Source organism: Cynoglossus semilaevis, chromosome 18 (genome assembly GCF_000523025.1).
Source record: "Cynoglossus semilaevis isolate Cse_v1.0 chromosome 18, Cse_v1.0, whole genome shotgun sequence".
In the NCBI taxonomy this organism is placed as follows: domain Eukaryota; kingdom Metazoa; phylum Chordata; class Actinopteri; order Pleuronectiformes; family Cynoglossidae; genus Cynoglossus; species Cynoglossus semilaevis.
Window position 1 is genome coordinate 5,141,041 of NC_024324.1, and position 17,970 is coordinate 5,159,010.

The 17,970-nt window shown below is 39.4% G+C and overlaps 3 protein-coding genes across 4 annotated transcripts in view; all 3 read right to left on the reverse strand.

Annotated features, from left to right (window-relative positions):
- Window positions 1-252: 252 nt before the first annotated feature.
- Window positions 253-3,183, reverse strand: LOC103394140 (granulins-like). Its single transcript, XM_008331311.3, has 6 exons — window positions 3,027-3,183; window positions 2,422-2,571; window positions 2,002-2,295; window positions 1,658-1,831; window positions 1,076-1,219; window positions 253-934 (listed from the first exon to the last, which is right to left on the reverse strand). Exons 2-6 carry the CDS (start codon window positions 2,569-2,571, stop codon window positions 806-808), a joined length of 891 nt encoding a protein of 296 aa, XP_008329533.1. The 5' UTR covers window positions 3,027-3,183; the 3' UTR covers window positions 253-805.
- Window positions 3,184-3,977: 794 nt separating this feature from the next.
- fam133b (family with sequence similarity 133 member B) lies at window positions 3,978-9,743 on the reverse strand. Its single transcript, XM_008331312.3, has 11 exons — window positions 9,587-9,743; window positions 8,667-8,764; window positions 7,998-8,076; window positions 7,801-7,893; window positions 7,686-7,718; window positions 7,455-7,526; window positions 6,930-7,028; window positions 6,652-6,690; window positions 6,322-6,414; window positions 4,906-4,956; window positions 3,978-4,670 (listed from the first exon to the last, which is right to left on the reverse strand). The coding sequence occupies exons 1-11, from the start codon at window positions 9,608-9,610 to the stop codon at window positions 4,575-4,577; spliced, it is 777 nt and encodes a 258-aa protein (XP_008329534.1). The 5' UTR covers window positions 9,611-9,743; the 3' UTR covers window positions 3,978-4,574.
- A 614-nt stretch (window positions 9,744-10,357) lies between these two features.
- The window catches only part of cdk6 (cyclin dependent kinase 6), a 28,584-nt gene continuing 20,971 nt past the window's right edge, over window positions 10,358-17,970 (reverse strand). For both annotated transcript variants that reach the window (XM_008331313.3, XM_025065153.1), the window contains 3 exons: window positions 13,621-13,671; window positions 13,314-13,449; window positions 10,358-13,207 (listed from right to left, as the gene is read on the reverse strand). In XM_008331313.3, the coding sequence (XP_008329535.1) occupies window positions 13,055-13,207; window positions 13,314-13,449; window positions 13,621-13,671 (340 nt within the window). In that variant the 3' untranslated portion in view covers window positions 10,358-13,054. The remainder of the gene's footprint in view (window positions 13,208-13,313; window positions 13,450-13,620; window positions 13,672-17,970) is intronic.

A 17,970-nucleotide genomic window follows, 5' to 3' on the forward strand; every position in this document is an offset into this window, starting at 1 on the left:
CCGCTTATCCGTTACCGGGTCGCGGGGGCAGCAGTTGCCACCCAAATCACATTGCACCGTACCAAACCTTCCTGCGGGTGGTGAGTCCACTGGAAGGTACCAACCGCCCTAACCGGGATTCGAACTTGCCCAGGAGGTGAACCCTGGGGTTCCACACCAATGACAGAGACATTGCCTCTGGGCCAAAGCGCCACTTGATTAAAATATACATTTTTATTAATAATTGAGGAATATTCAAACCACTCCACACAGTTTTATTTTGACTACCACAACATTTATTTATTTTATTTTGTACAAAATAATTCACTAAGTTAAACACTTCAATGCATGGCTATCATTGGGTCCGTGACCCCTACAGGATCGAGTGAGGTACTGCAGGGTGTTTTAGGTTTTCAGAATTTGGATGATCACTTTTTTTTGCAGAAGAAATATATGTGTTATTATCTCCGTGCTAATTGAATTCTAAATAAAAAAGGTACATCTACATATGGCAGTAGGCCCAGACTAGTACAAATTAGTACGAGGTCTCTACGGTATGAGTTTATACCAGAAAAACAAGTAAAAATGTAATGTCTTCTAATTGTGTTTTTAATTATGCTGCTCTTGTAGACTGTAAATAAGAACTGGTTAAAGCTGTGAAACTGAAAAGTACAGCAGATCAGGGTAATAATACAGATGTAAAGGTTACAGTGTTTTCCTTTGGCAGATTACAAATCATTGATAGGTTTTATAATTAAAGTAAAGTCTGTCAGAAAATGTAAAAAGTCATTGACAAAATTGTCAGTGCTTGTTTATCAAGACATATTCAGAGAAGTTTTGCTTTCTGACGACTTCCAGAGGGAACCTGAGAGTAGAAACCTTTGCATGTCATGGAAGTTGAGTCGCAGGTGTAGCTATACTCACAGCAGTGTTGACCGTCGCTGCAACACTGGCCCTAAAAGAAGTGCAAATATTATTGTTAATGAAAATCACTGAGCAATAAATGTCTGCATCAGTGCTGATTCTTTAATCAGCTGAACTGGTGTTGGTTGTTCTGACATGTATATATAAGATGCACTAAATCTCGCTCCTATACCAGTTGGTATGGACAGCAGCTCCACTGGCCCGTCAAATCCTTGCAGCAACTTGTTTTAGCCCCGCAGTAAAACTTGGAGTCACAGCGAATGACTCCACTGTCAGCAGCGTTGAAGCTGGCCTCCGTCAGCGCTCTCATAGGTGTCTGAAAAAAAAAAACGCAGACATGTTTTCATTTCTTAGACATTTGTTCTGAATTAAAAATTCCTATTTTCAATAAATATTAAAAACCTTAGAGCAAGTTGGTGAGCACCAACTTAACTGGCCACCGAGGGGCAGCAGAAACAATCTGTAAAAATGCCATCAACTGATCGTTTTTTTGTTTGTTTTTTAAATTACATGACCCTAAAGTAACTTGCTGCTGCAGTAGTAGCCTGAAAAATGTACCTCACTCAACCTTTTTATCAACTTGTAAATTAGGGCCCGATTTACTTCGAAGGAATTCAGTATTTTTGTTTTTTATTTGACACTCTGGATTTTTTTTTGTTATTACATGCAGTATTTTATGAAATAAATCTAAATGTTCGGCCTGACTTTTGATGCACCTGCTGTATAAAGTTTCATAATCTGTGATGAATCCTACCTCCCGAGGCTTGGCATCGTCTTCCGGAGGTGAAATGCGAGAGGCAGGGACTGATGACAGGGCTGGTTGATTAAAGAAGGGATAGCTCAGAATTTGCCTCACACAGCGGGTATAAGTGAGATCACAGTCATAACCATATGGACAGCAGTGGTAACCGTCAAGGCAGCATCTTCCCTGAACCGCACAAGAAGAAAAAACAATTCAGTTATCTTCCATTAAGAGCCTTTTTGAACAGTATGCTGCACAACAGAGAAGTTAAAAATTTGAGTTGCAATCTTTGATTTTACATATTTTGATAAAACCAATACGTGTCTAATTGTAAATGTTTTTCATGGTCAACTCACAGGGGAGTATGGGCAACAGAACCAGACACCTGTGGGGTGTCTGCAGCATGTGTTGCCATCCAGACAGACATAAATGTTGTCACAGTGAACAACTGAACTTCTTTCAGGCTCTGGGAGGTGGTTGTTTTGGATCTCTTCTAAGGGAACCAGAGAGCTGGGTTTCTCTTCGGGTTCCTCCTTCTTCATCATTGGTCTGGTCATCCATGGCTGCCCTTGTTTCTCACACATCATGGTGACCAGGTTGCAACGGTATCCAGAAGGACAGCAGTGGGCCTCATCAGCACAGCATACCGCCTGGAATAAAAACACAACACAAACCTCAGCTTTAAACACTAACTTGTGAATGAAGAAAAAAAAGAAAAACCCACTGATCATACTCCAGTCAAATGTCTTACCCAGGTAGGGATTCATCAGACTTACGTTAGGATACGGACAGCAGCTGTATCCCTGGTCAGTCAAACAGCACGTCTGGTCGTCAGTGCACACCGTACCGTCAGGACAGTTGATGGAGCAGGAGGCCATGTCCCACACCAGCACTCCCAACAGCAGCCACAGAGTCATGGTCATCATCTGCAGAGTCAGGTAATTATATGGTAGATACGTGACTCCACTACACCTTCCACAATATTAAGCCGTCTCTGTGTTCATCTACTTTAATCTCATAGTAAATACCTATGGGATCTTGTATAATTATTTTCCTCTTGACTGGCAACTCTGTATCCAACTTTTTTGGTAAAATACTGGTCAAAAATAAAATCTCATTCTCTTTAAAACATTCCCTTTAACTCATGCTTTTGCTCAGTTCCTGAACAGATTTTCATGCCTGAATGAAAGCACCGCCCAGTTGTTTGACTTCTTGTTCTCTGTAACTTTCACTTTCCCCTTTGGCTTGTTCTAACAACACAAGACCAGCCTTACTGTTAAGTACCAAGCTGTTCTGACAGAATGAGAACCTATCACATAAAGGGCACTTAAGAAAGAAAATAAATATCAAAACTTCAGTTGTGTGTTTTTGTGTCACTTACCTTTTGGCAGTTAAGTGAGTTGACGCAACAACCTCCTGTGCTGTGTCTTCTACTTCCTCAAAGTGAAAAGACACTGCTCTTTATGAAGCAGGCCAGACCCACCCACTGAATAAAATACAGAAGCAGCACAGGCACAGATCACACCCCCGCACCAGAGTCCTGTGACTGTTGAGATTTGGGAAAGTCAAAATCACAGCAATTACAACATGTGAAGAGGAAATCTAAAACAGGAACCGTGTTTTAAACTAAAAAAAAAACAATAAAATAAATGAACTTTATATATATATATATATATATATATATATACATATATATATATGTATATGGAGAGCTGTCACACACCAACAAACCTTTGTTTCATTGCAGTCACAAGACCTGACAGCAAAACACCAAGGTTAACATTAGCAAGAGTAATGATTAACTTTACACAACCAGTGATGTTACACAAACTTCAGATTCAGACCATTAAGCAAGATGACAGATAAAAGTAGCATCCACCAAAAGCTAAAATTCAAACTGAGTTGTTATACATTTTGCGAGAGATGATCGGTGCCACTGGGTTTAGAGCCAGACGATCACTACTTCCATTCAACGACCCTGTGAAGGATAAAGTAGTAGAAAGTTAATGAACAATTGTTGTATAAAATAACCAAGGCAATTTCATTTGGAATTAAAATACAGTAAAAAGACTTTGAAGGTCATAGAAATATGTCTGTAAAACCGAGAGCATGACTCAGTGCTAAAGGTTCCTTTTTTGCTAAGCTAATGTTATTGACTTGGCCATGCAGCCACAGGAACTCTTTAGTAGCTGCAAATCTGTTTAGTGGAGAACTGAGATGAACACTAGACAATGGATTTATGTCTTATAACAAAATGAGTTCTACAATCCAAATACATTTTCAATTGTTTTAAGAGAACAAAATTACCAGGCACGGCTCGCAGTTCAGCATCTGAGGTAACAGCAACAAAGGCTAAAACAATTACTTTATTAATGAGCTTCCCATCAATTATACATTTACATTGCAGTGTAATAATTCCTCTAACAGAACCATTCTTCCTTGTATTAATGTCGATCGTATGTCTTGTTTTTTCTTCTTCTTTTTGTTCTTTCAAATTACATGTCCATCTTTCATCATCAGGTCTGCATGCATGACACGAGTACAGGCATGTTAGCCTCATCTAGCAACTAGAGGTGTCGGATGTGAAGCAGAGCAAGACAAACTTCTGGCAGGCCAGCCTACTGAAGGTGAAGGTCACAGGAATATGTTCAACGTTAGTCCAAAAAGAGAAGTGAAAGCATTGCTTAACTTCTGCTGTAGACTGGAACACAAAGAACAATCTACAAAAAAAAGGATGATAAAAGTCCAACCAAAGATATGTACCAGTAGATGTAAGGGAGATGTGTTTCCTGTAGTTATCACTCCAACCTTTTAAGTCTAGAGATTTCCATAATTGAGTGTAAAAAAATGAAGCTGGAGCAGAGATGCATTTTGTGAACAAAACCAGCGAATTGTAGTATAGCAGAGATGAGCTGCCCAATCCTGGTCCTCAATCCAGCTCTGAATCGGACTGAGACGCGGCCTTCTTCTTCTTTTTCCTTCCGTGTTTCTTGTGCTTCTTTTTCCTTTTCTTCTTGGATTTGTCCTGAAAACAAAAACAAAAAGTGTCATTGTCACAGCTTCATCAGTACTGTTTCTGACTAAAAGACTAAAAGAGAAAACCACTGGACCACTGGGAGAGTCAAGTATCCCTCGTAGTGCTTTGGTTAATGCATTTTATTGCACATAAATATAAACAAAAATATATTTCAACAATATTTTTGTTTTGTTGAGTTCAAAAAGAAAAAAAGAAAAAAAAAGACATTAAGTGAATTTCTTACTGTGATTTTCTCTTTTTCTTCACTACTTCTCTTTTTCTTCTTGGCCTCGGACTGTGGGTGGGAAAGTTTGAAATGAGACCACAGAAAATGGGACATCCTGAAATCTTTAAACTTTACATTTCACAATTCAAATCTTTGCATCTGTACGTGCTGTAAAAGTGAACGCAGAAATTGTAATAATAATAATATTCTTGTTAGTTCCAGATCAGACCTTTAGGTTCAACAGTGCAACTAAGAATTACTAAAATGTTAATGTTGCTTTTGTGAACTTTCTACTTTTACTTACTTGAGCTGTTCCCAAACTGTTTACCGAACTCTGATTTGTCTGATTCAGAAAAGAAGACTAAGAATAAAATTTTGAAATTCTTGCCCCATAACTGTGGAGGAATCTGTGGTCAGGGGGTAGAGGTGAAGTGAGGACATAAGAAATACCGTTGCTTTATTGCAACAGTGACACTGAGGTCAAGATGAAACCAACTGTGTCTTACTGTCCGTTATGCCACTTGTTTGATTTGCAGCTTTTGAGCTGAGCTCACTGTAGAGCTCAGTGTAAACCAGCTGTTAGATATCGGCTGAACATCAACATTAATAAACTGGTACATTGTTTGGTGCACCATAAAAATTAATTTCAAAAGCAGAGATATTCCAAGCTGAATCTGCAGCTGTGACACCAGATCTGAGGATTCTCATTTCTGCTGTTCTTGCACATTGTGCTGCAGAGCTGGAGATTCTTACAGTAGTACTACTACGCAGAATGGCGTTGACCTCACCGAGTCACTATTTAGTTTAGATTTATTTATCAATTGAAATGTAAAAAAATAGAGCTACAGGGTTTAAGAGACATTTGTTTTCTGGAAAGAAGGAGAGTTTATTGAACTGTCCCAGTGGTGTAAAACCTCTGTTCACTCTCTTAATTTTTTTAATTTTATTATCTCTAGTCTCTCCATATTATTTATAATTATTTTATTCTTAGATTTTGTATATATTGTCTTCTTCGACAAGTTTCACTTTAAAGACTTTTTTTTTAGCTCTTACGCACTTCACTGATTTCCAAACAGAAACCCAACAAAACCCAGAAATTCCTAGCATAGTTCACTAATATCAAGGTAATTATTAAAATGTATTACCTTCTCTATTAAGTTAAAAGAGCTATTTCAAAGTTCATAAAAGAAAATACTATCATGTCACACAAAACACATGATTAGCACCACACAAAAGGAACAAGGTTTTAAGATAAAAAAAACCCCCAAAAAACCACATAATGCCACAACTGTTGGCTTATCTTTAAACTACCACATCAATAATTAAAGCAAACATTTGTGCCTTCACTGAAGTAATAGAAAGCTGTAATTCTTTGTTTGATTTTCCCCCAATTTAAACAAAAAGTTGGATTAAAAAAAACCCCACGAAACTCACGCCCTCCTCTCCCTCAGAATCCTCAGATGAATCCGAAGAGGAGTCTCTTTGACTACGCTCAGTTTTCCTCTTCCTCCTACGGCTCTTGTCATCCTAGAGGAACGCAGGTTGGAATGTTAAAATGACAATGTTGCAAAACCAGCCAAATATGATGGTAAAAACACAACAAAGATGCAACAAACGATAACTGTGGGTGAAAGAAAAGACAGTGGTTGCATTCACACACGTCCTACTTGTAACAAAGGTTTCAGGCAGACTATACTTGTACAAATTGACAAATGTTGTGAATGTAGACAATTTAAAAAGATTATAAAATTAAATCGGTTTTACCTTGTCTTTGTCCACTTCTTCCTTGATTTTTTTCTTTTTCTTCATGGAAAAAAAAACATTTCCATCATTATCTGCTCTTTTGTTTTTAAGACAGAATTCAATACAGTAAACACAATACTGGATTTGGTTTGTTTGGTTTGAATATTTGCTCATTTCTGTAAATAAATAATTAAATAGCATACATATCATATAATTCCAATCTTCGAATTACATTGAATTTTGACAAAATTCTACTTCAAACCAAAGATCCAATGATGTTAATCACAACACACACAGACCTTGATTTCCATGTCCGATTCCTCCTCTGAACTTTCCGACGCTCTCCTGGCTGTTGACTTCTTTTTCTTCCATTTCTTCTTCATGCTCTTCTTTTCTTCCTTTACACACAAACACAAAATTAAACTGTGCAGCAGTGCGCTTACGAAACACTGAGCAACATTGGTTGAGCACGTGAGCATTCAGAGGCATCTGTCACAGCAACTAAACTGTTGTAAATTAGCCCTAAATGCTAACTAGATGGTAAGACGTACAACACTGCTCTGTATCGCTAAAAAACCCAAAGTGTTGAAATGTTTGTATGAATTGAAAAAAATTCAACAAACATCAAACTCAAAATCTAAATTTTTCTTGTGGCGCAACAGTTTGTAGACATGCAAACAAAAAATATTCTAAAAAAACACTGATTTGAAGCTATCACAATTATATCAAGACACTGTTTAAGTATCATGACTGAAATCAAAATCCTGCAGTGGTGGGTCACAAAAATGTAAATTGTACACATTACACATTTTAGATAGTCGTACCTCATCTTCAGATTCTGAGGAGGAGCTGCTGGAAGAATCAGAAGTCGATGAAGAGGAGGAAGACGAGGAATGCTTGACCAAAACACAGTGAAAGCAGTGTTCATTAGACAAGAGTTTCTGTGACTGTTCAACACTGATGTTGCACATTTGACAAACGTGCAACTGCAGACTGCCTCACAGACTGCAAACCATTGTTGGTCTGTGTGTATAACACTGGAGGTTTTTCCTCACCCTGTTGGATTTCTTCTTCTCTCGCTTCTTCTTCTACATAAAATGGAACAAGAAACCAGTAAGTGTGGAGTCATTATAAGTGAGAACATCAACACGTATGTTATTTACAACAGACCTCCTTCTTCTCCTTCTTTTCCTGCTTCTCCTTGTCCTTCTCGCTTCCACCCAACAACTTTTCTCGGTTTTTCGCCAGTTCTTTCTTCCATCTCTGAATAATAAAGAAAAAAAATTGAATTTTTGAATTGAAAAGGGTAGGGTCTGTACATCTCCACTCATGTGCCTATTTACAATGCATCAGTGGTATGAACATACCTCATTCATTTTATCCTCAAAGTCAGCCAGGGCTCGAGAACCCTTCTTTTTCTTGTCCAGCTGCTCCTTCAGTTCCTCCCTACAGAAGACAGTTTATAAGGTAATTTAAAATTTAGAAGAAAAAGAATGTCATCACAATTAAGTCAGATGTTATTGTAAAACTGTGTTGCGTTGCATTCCTCCACAAAACATCCATTCAAACATTTACCAAATATATAACACAGATTAACCCTAAACAGTAAAACATAATGAGATTAAAACAACATGACAACAAAAAAGGCACAATTGAAATAAGACACAAAAAGTACATGCAGCTTTTGCTTCTCCGAGACATTTCTTTCAGAAACTATTAGTTTGACAAAAGGTGTGATGGTGTGAATGTAAACACACCATTTAGAAAGAAACAAAACACAGAGTGTTGACAAATTCCGCAGTTCTTTTGAAGTCATGCCATGTTTGCCGTGACCACAAATCACTATGTGCATCACACAAATGACAGCAGCGGAAAATGTAACCTGCCATCAGGTTAAATGTGTACAAGCCAACACTCAATAAACACACAGTGTAATTCAAGGAGTCTCTGGGGAAATATATATATAAATATATATATATATATATTACAATGAAAGACAAAGTACATACAGTAAGTTAAGTCTGCCCCTTACTCACCATGTTGGTCGTGGTCTGCTTAGGTAATCCTGTATAGTAGGTCCAGAGTTTTGTACCGGCCCCCTGGCCCTTGCAGCAGCAATAGGGTTTACATAAGCCTTACAAACCAAACAGATAAATGTGCGTCAAAATCAATAAACTTTTTTTTAAACATATTTTAAACCAGAATTATAACAACAGTCATTACTCAACACTAGTTACTCATGTGGGTTCTCCCTTGCTCTCTGGTGAGTACTGCTCTACAGGGCTGCTAGCATTGGTGGGTTACACCTGCATGATAAAGTTAAGACACCGTTTTGGGCTTTGGGGAATTAAACATTGCGAATAATCGACTATAAGAGCCCCTGTTTCATTTATGACACCAATAAAACAGAAAAAAATTCATATTTCATCACAGGACTTTGTGGTGTATTCTTTGTGACACCATTAATCATAAATCGATGAAGAATTGAGGGAAAACAAAGTAGACCTGTTAACGTGGCAAATAGCTAATACAAACAATTCCGCAAAGACGATGCTGATCTCTCTCGTTCAATAACATTTAATCCCTTTATTATTTCTTCTTGTTTTTAAAATTATACGTGATACCTGAACTGGGCGTAGCTATGACAATAGCTGTGCAACACCGTACGCCAATATTAGAATTTACAACGCTATGCGAGTCTGGGGCTAGCTTTTTGAAGCTAATTTTGACATTGAAATCTGAATATCCAAATACATTGTAAGTCATCTGGGAAAAAAATAAAATATGTTAATCGTATTTATGATTTTTAAGACAGATACAATACAAAAAACCTTTAGTGTGTGCGTAAATGAATCGCTAGCTTCGATGCTAACGTCTCTTTGTGTTTTTAGTTGCCCTTGCTATCGAAAGTAGCCAATGAGCTCCGTATAAAACGTGATTTTATAAGAAGGCTTACCACGCGATTGTCTCTCTTGCCCATTTTAGCTTAATAACGACAGAAATGTACTATCGATTACACAAAAAAAGGTGTAGCATCGCAGACATGTTAACACAACCGCAGGCGCTACTTCTACGGCTGTTTCCACATTCTTCTTCTGCGCTGCTCAGCGTCGGCATGTAATGAAAATCCGTCTCTACTGCCACCTGTTGATTATTTAATAACCTAAATAACCGTTTCAGGTAAATTATTAATTACATAAGTAATTTTTTTCACGTTTAAAAGCCGTGTTATTGTGGTGGTAGGACTACTAAACCGTATAATATTTTGATAAATAATATTGTCTTTATTTACATTATCAAGTTTAATAACTAATAACTAGTAAACAGAGATAATTATTTACTTACCTTACAACTTCTCATTTATACTGGTTTCAACTCAATTTGGATTTATGCTGATTTATTGTTCTGAAAAAAAAAAACCATTGTGATATCTTTTTAAATAACATTTTGTCTTTGTTTGTGAAAACTATCTGGATGCATCTTCAGCGAACTACAGCAACCACCCATTTCCATCGGAACTCTCCTTACCTCCTCTGTGTTTACACTAAACATCCTCATTTTCCTCCATCTCGAAGATCTTTACTGGGACCTTTCACCTTAACTCCTGGCATCTTCCACATGCTGTGCTTTAGATGTGTGACCTCAGATATGTAAAAAAAAAATCACAAACACACTTAACCCAGCCTGGAACTACAAAAATGACAAACAAAAAACCTCAACAATACAATTCATAAAAAGCTGCTTTTTATTCAACTGGTGCAACACAATAATAAGACACCAATGCCTGCATCCATACATGAGTAAAATGCCATGATTGTGGTGTTCCTCATCTCTATTTAATATGTTAAAACAACTGTGACACAGGAGGAACCTGTGTGAAGTGAATTACTACGGTGACTCAAGCTCTCAAGTGACAGCTTCAAAGCTTAACAATGGATTTCAGCTTCATGTTAGAGTAGATTGAAATGCTTTTTTTTTTTTTAGAAAAAAAAAAGATTAACTCATTAGGAAACATTTTCAGTGATTGTATCAAGTGTACTAAGCTTAAGGCAGTCATATTTTAAATTGTAAACCTCTACGCCTAAATTATTTGTAGCTTGGATTTGCATTGAATGCACCACTGGCACCAAATATGAGTTATTATCGATACAAAAATTCACACAGTGCTTAGTCAAGCAAACAGTTATACATGGTTCTACATCAAGTTTGCCATCTAACAGTTAAAACATTTCTGGCAAAACAGTTAATACAGGCAGTTATCTTCAAACAGTAATGTCTACAGTAACATATTTAATTACCAGGAATGACAGTAGACTACGATCGAAGGAGTGATCATTGAACAGCTTGGAAGAAAACCTGAAGGAGTTGTGTTGTTGGTTAGGAGCCCACGGATGTGCAAACTGTGCCCGAGAAGATCCGGACGTCCATAACAAGAACCTGAGAAAGACAGAGTGTGTGTGTACGTGTGCTAGCAGCACTACCTGTTATGTAAATCGTAAACCAGTGTTAAAATATGTTACTGTTCTGCAAGAACTATTACATACAAAAATACAACTCTGCATAACTTGCTTTTTTATCTACTTGCTGGTAAGAACTGATTTTGAACAAAACAGGACAAACTGTAAAATAAAGCAGAAGAAGCTGTACACTCAATGTCTGTGCATCACTTTGTTACAAAAACCACTGTAAAACTGGTAGTCATGCTCCATCAAAAGTCAATTAAAATTTAACAAGCAATTGCCAACAAGAAGCCGCCCAACAATTTTAGAAAAATACTCTCGTCATTCATCGTTTCACCAACCCTCACTTGCTACTCTACGTCTATCCATTGTTACAACATTTCTATGAGCTGACGATGCACAAAGTTTGCTATCATTGCAGCTTGAATTTAGCACTACATGCTGTACAGTACCAATGCCTATCCTTTATACATTCCTTACATTGTCAAACTATCCTTACACAATTTCTATAGTCTAAAAAAGTTGGTGTAATTGGTGTAAGAATATTACATGACCCAGCATTAAAACAAATCAATTAACAACTTGATGATAACAAGCACATAAGACTTGTCAATAAAATTAATATTAAATACACAATGTTGCCTACAATACTACGCCAAATGTTTCATGTTAAGTAGTGCTGGCGGGACCTTTTCCACCTATTGCAAGCCTGTGCATTACTGTATCATTCAAATAGTAAAAGTAATTGTAATTCATAATGATAAAGCCCATGATGGAGACTGAACAGCGAGTCGTAGATACCACGTGGGTGGCAGGAACGTTTCTATTGGGTTCTTTTATCATTGTCTCAGCACCGATATAAGCCCACTGTGACGTCTGAGTCCCTTGAAGAGTGCAGAAACCATTAGAATCCCGCTACTGGTCTGCAGTTACCCAAGACATCCTCAAGGTGGCAGCGATAGAAAAACATACATAAGTGGAATGATAAGTCACAACATGGCAAGGAGTGGTTGAGGGCACTGATGTCTTGTGATGGCGTGACTGTCACAGGCCCAAATGCTGCTTCCATGAAAAATAAAAATAAAATAAAACAAAAATAAAAAAATGCAGACAAGATCCACGTCGTCCACAAACGCTCCTGCCTGATCTGGATCCCCCAGTCCAGAGGGATCCATCTACAAGGGTGAACACTGGTCATTAAGAGGCCTCTGTAGCCTCCACATCCTGACAACAGTCTGAGATGCAAGTCTCTTTGCATTGTTAACACAGTCCATCATTACATTTTCACCTAAAAGCAGCAATTAAAATCCATCAGTTCATGGAGGGAGGATAGCTTTGTGCATTGTTCTGGGAAAAACAACAAAAAAAAAAGAGCAAAAAAAAAACAACAACAAAAAAAGTTGTATCAGACTTCCGGACACTGTTCACGGCCTCATTTTCTGAGCACTGTCCTGTCGTGTTTAAAAACTATTTGCCACTTTAATGTCCTGCTTCTGTGTTCATAACCAACGGTTAGCAAAATTTTACAAACCTTATACAGACTAGAAGATTACAAGGTTTATGTTGAAGTTAAAACAAATGTCTTAACCACCGTATGTTCACAACATGGTCTTAAAATGCATGACCTGAGAGGTTTTCTATTTTCCTTCAATGAGGGAATGTTTTTTCTCTACAAACTATTGATTTGTGACACAAACTGAAACGTTCAGAATAATCAGAGACTAAACTGACCGTTTATCTAGGAATGTTAGTTAAATGTCTGCTTTCTGTTGGCAGTGACTTTACCACTACTATGGCATCTGCTAGATTTTGACATTAGCTCCATTTTTTATATTTGTTTTCCGTTGACATTTAATAATAATCTGTTGATCAGCATAAAAAACACAGTTATGAAGCAGACGGTGAACACAGTGAACTCAGAGAATGAGTCTCTATATTGGATGTGGAGACATAAACAAGGACTATTAGGCAGTCCTTTCCTCCATTGTGGGTTTGTTGCTGGGAATAGGCTGCGCTGCATACACACTCCTACTGTGCACGTCTACACTTTGAAAATAGGGATGGCTCAGCGCAGCGAAAGCTGATATCCGCCTGGAAGGGTTGAAGGCAAGGAATTGCTGCAGGAAGAGGAGGGGAGATGACAATGGAAACATGAACTAATGTAGAAAGTGATTAAAAGTCGAGAAGTGATGGTGGCGTACAGGCCGACAAAGCAAAAAGTACCATTAAGAGAGCACGTCCTTGTTCGTCCATATCCGGAACCAAGTCTTCTATTGGCTTAGGGGGCCGAGGTTTGAAGGCACTCTGTGGCAGGGCCACCTCCTGGGGCCAGTCCTCTACTGAAGGTACACCCACCACACTATGGAAAGTGGATGCTCATTAGTCAAACCTTTTAAAAAACTTTCTATACAGAATTACAAAACACAAATTCAATCTTTGAAGTTTATTTATCAAAGCCTAAATTTGAGTATTTGTTCGTAGATGTGACGTGGTGTTGACATCAAGTCAAAACGCTGCAGCCAATACTTACTCAAAAATCTTTCCCAGCTGATCAACATCTGAGTTCCCTCGAAACAGCGGTCTGGAAAGAGTAAAAAAAAACAACAACAAACCTTTAGTTCCACAGTTGCTCCTTCCTAAGACATGTGGCCAGTAACTATATACAATATATTGCGCTGCAATAAACTTAATGAATATGTTCAAAATACACAGCGGTTGAGAGCGCAGAGCAGGAACTGCGAGGAGAGCGCTAATGCTGGCTACGCCACAGCAAACTGCGGATGAACAGTCTTAAGATATAAGCCCTAGATGCGAAGGGGAATGTGTGAGTCGAATGTGAGTGTTTGAAGTGGCCATGCACTCGCAGCTCTATCTCATGTTCTCAGGATTGTGCAGCAGTGTTGGTAGCTGTGCTGAGGACGGGAGGGAGGGAGGGAGGGAGGGAGGGAGAGGAACAGGGAGGGAGGAGAGCCATGCAGGGCTGCTGGTGGTTCCTGTGGCTTTGGGCCGGCTTTGCTTGCCCGTGGGCGGCCATGCCTGCACCCAGGCATCAGCACGGATTCCAGTTCTCATCATCATCAGCAGCAGTACAGTACAGAAAGAAGTGCAGAGAAAGAAACACATTTGTCCTTTAGGTGCATGTGTGAATTTGTGAAGTTATCAAATGTCAGGTTTTGCTTTCAGAATGACTGTGTTTGGGAAAGTTGGAGGCAGAAGTGTATGAGAGAGCTAGCTTGGAACTATTGTAAAAGAGAATGAGTTATGGGAACCAGAACTTCCTTCTGAGGCTTCTCGAAAGGGAAACGAGGTTATGATGTGTTGCCATGCACTGCAAAAAGGTCTGTTTCATCACATTCAAAACACAAGTGGTCCTCAAGGTAGGATTACGAAACGCAACACATCTGACGGATCTTTTCTTTAAATTCCCATTTGTGTAAGAAGATCAGTCGCCAGCAGATGTCAATGTTATGCAGTAAATATGTGGATGTGCGTGGACGCATGTGTTCACAAACTGTTTTAAAAAGCACTGGATAACAGCTTTTTAAAGAAAATGGGAATTTGCAACTACTGAAAGGCAATTCACAAAATTGGGTACGTGTTGTGCAGTCAGCTGACTTCTGGCCTGTTTCGGGGGTGGTGATTCATATTTTTAGCTTCCCATTCATGCATTAGAAAATAGAGAAGTTTTTTTATTTTCACATTATTACGCAGTATGGTCGGCTTGTTCTCACTTCAGATGGTCTACAGTGATGGAACATAGATGTTATTGTATATGTCGCACTGAGACATGTGTAAAACATTTCCAAGTACATTTTTTTGCTCCACTAATTTGTACGTATCCAGCCTTAATCAAGTCTAAGTGCACCCCCGGTTAAATGGAGTCGGAGGAGGCTGGCTAGTCACCATGTGTTCCCTGTGTTTTGCTGCTTGCAGGAAGCTTTGCATAGCTGAACACCCACACTTTCCTACAGACTCAGACACAGGGATATTAGTCACACGGGGGTATTTTGCACATTTCTGCAGTGACAGGCAGCACCCACTTGCCTCTCACGTGCTTCCACATGTGGCGCTCTGATGAATTTGGTTGTGATTTCCAAAGAAACTGCCCTTGACTGATGGATGTCTTTGTGCTGACGCTGCACCACAGCCCATGACATTTAAATGGAACGACGCAGGTCTTTTGGGGTGAAACCCTGTGCTGAGGGTTTTAAAGATCAGACCAAACCAGTTCTGACTGCTGCAAAGTATGAAAGAAAAAAAAAACCTACAGCAAAGTCATCCTGCCAAAACAAGTAGGCCTGATAATTCCAAGAGGTCCATTTTTAAACCTGGAGCGGTTTGTTGGTCTGTTGGAGGGGCATAACTGGATCCACACAGAGTTGGACATTGGCATAGACACACAGTTTAGTGTGCACAAACACACACGCGGCACATCTACAGGGCTCACAATTAAGCAATGGCGTCCTAGTCCTACCATCCTCGTATGCCGTATATTGGTAAACATTAATGCGCATATATACTGTACACACACAGACAGACATATGTGAGTGAAAGGAGAACTGAGACTTGGTTTTGGACAGGCAGCTGAGGCACGTTTCCTTTAGTGCCAACACAGTTCTGTCGTACATTCCAGAGACCGCCTTTGGAGTGTGTGTGTGCATGCATGTGTGCATGTTTGCACGTGACAGAGTCAATATGTCTGGGTGGGAAATAAAGAGATGGAGAGACACAATGACAATGTGGACATCCAGGTCTTACCCCAGTCTACGTGTACAGTATGAATGGAGCCTGTCCATTCACGGAAAATGTGAGTTAAATTGGAGTCTCTTCTGATGTATCAGCCTAGCTTTACACTGTGAGAGAGTCAACACCTACGTGGAGCCCTTTGTGGACCATTAACGCAAGACGTTCAACCTCTTTGATTGGAGGAATATCAACAAGCAGGCGCTTTCTCTCTCTCTCTCTCTCTCTCTCTCTTCCCATTCACTCAAACCATGAGTCACCCTGACCCTATCCCAGTCATGCAGATGCAGACTTGCATGATATTTGCTCAAATTCCTTTCACAACATTTTCCAAGCTCCTCTTGCTACAGTACATACTCATTAAAAGCATGTTTTCACAATGGCATTTGTTGACTATGAAAGTGGAGAAAGAAAAGGTTTGAGGAGGAGGGGAGGGTGGGGGATGGGGCTTTTGAAGTATAATCATTCATAAGTGTTGTTTTTCCACTTGTTACATTAGGCCTCAGGGTGAACTAGTTGTCACCTTTATTTAGAATCCTGCAATTACAAGCTGCCAGAGAATGTTTTGTCAAATTGCCTTTTTTCCTATGTCAACCTGCATATTTAAAAACTGACAGACAGAAACAGCAGTTACCTCTATACAACAATGACAGCTCTAACCAAACAAAGTAAATCTTTTTTTTGTCTCTTCATCTTCAGTTTCTTGTTCAGCACTTTCCCTCAGTCACTCTTTTGAGTACTTTCTTTCACCGATCTCCCAGGTGCCCTTTAATCTCCAACAGGTGGCCTTTTAAAAAGCCATCGCAACCACCTGCAGAGAGCGAGAGACCTGGGGAGAGCAGGAGAGACAGCCTCTCTCTCTCACACAGAGTGCTTGTTCTGTTGATCGCCATCAAAGGGTTCTGCCTTGTTTCCACCTTAAGGCAAAGTTGGACAGGTGCCAGACTGTGAACGCACACAAACCATTTTACAGCCTATTGTGTCAGGGTGAGAGAAGAGGTACCCTGAGACTCTATTAACACACAGCAGAGACAGTAAATGAAACAGCGCCCCCCCTGTACCCGACCACTTCTGCACATATTGTATACATGTTACTGGTCTTTATGCTACAGTCAGGAGTTGACTGACAGGAGGATACAGTGATGGGTGCAGAGCAGCAGGCAAAGCAGGATGGGAGGAAAATATAAGGATGCAGCAGGAGCAGAGGTTCTGCATGGACATGGACAATGAGCTGAATATGATCTGGACGTGAGAATGGAGTCGCAGCGAGAGGAACAGGGTGAGATACTTTGATGAGCCAATAGAGACGAATGCTATTTCTTTCCAGGTAACTAGACGACATGGACAATGAGCTGAATATGATCTGTCTATCATGAGCATTTGGTCTCTGATCAGACAGTCAATATGTTGCCGTGGGAGGCTTCAACTATCCAAATAACTGCTAAAGAATACAATGTGAATCAGTGATGCTTAACAAGTACCAGAGGGGAAGCAGCAACGAACTTGACCTTCAATACCAGTAAAACATGACGAGTGATAATAAAAAAGTGTGGCTTAATACAGGACAAACACAGCCACTGTCTTGTGTACGACACTATCAGAGTCATGTGTAGCCTTTTCGTTACAGGCTGCTAAATGTAGCTGCAACGCATGACCTGGCTTCACCATTGTTTTATAAAGACATGGCGGGAAAGACAATTTGGTGTAACATGCTTTGCCCATTGGCTGAGCACCACATGCCCAAATACAGTCATAGTAATCCTTCGGGTATATCCAGAAAACAAATTGAAGTGCTCTAATGGTTTTGCACCTGGGTATGTAAATTAGCTTGAAGCAATACTTCTGAACTGACATGAATTATGAATTGTGAATTATTTATGTGAAATTACAATCTCTGCAGCTACTTAATCCACACATTTGTTACTTTGCATTATCTCGGGAGGAAAAGAGATAGAAATAACTCCTGACTGTAGCATATCATTTCGGATCCTCGGACCCCAGTATTTATTTCACCTCCAATGCTTTATTATAATGCACCACTTCTCTTAATTATAACCTACTTCATAATCACATCACCCCATACCATCTTTTAGCTGCTGCAGCCTTTCTTTACCCACTGATCCCTCTGTGCAGAGGG

Bases quoted from the DNA above. Each gene is read 5' to 3' on its own strand.
- LOC103394140 (XM_008331311.3), bottom strand. From the start codon at position 2,571: ATGATGACCATGACTCTGTGGCTGCTGTTGGGAGTGCTGGTGTGGGAC. The intron at 1,832-2,001 runs GTGAGTTGACCA...TGTGCGGTTCAG, and splicing joins TCTGTTGCCCATACTCCCCT to GGAAGATGCTGCCTTGACGG. The intron at 935-1,075 runs GTATAGGAGCGA...CACTTCTTTTAG, and splicing joins GCTGCTGTCCATACCAACTG to GGCCAGTGTTGCAGCGACGG.
- fam133b (XM_008331312.3), bottom strand. From the start codon at position 9,610: ATGGGCAAGAGAGACAATCGCGTG. The intron at 4,957-6,321 runs GTGAGTTTCGTG...TCCCACCCACAG, and splicing joins ATTCTGAGGGAGAGGAGGGC to TCCGAGGCCAAGAAGAAAAA. The intron at 4,671-4,905 runs GTAAGAAATTCA...TTTTGTTTTCAG, and splicing joins AAGAAAAAGAGAAAATCACA to GACAAATCCAAGAAGAAAAG.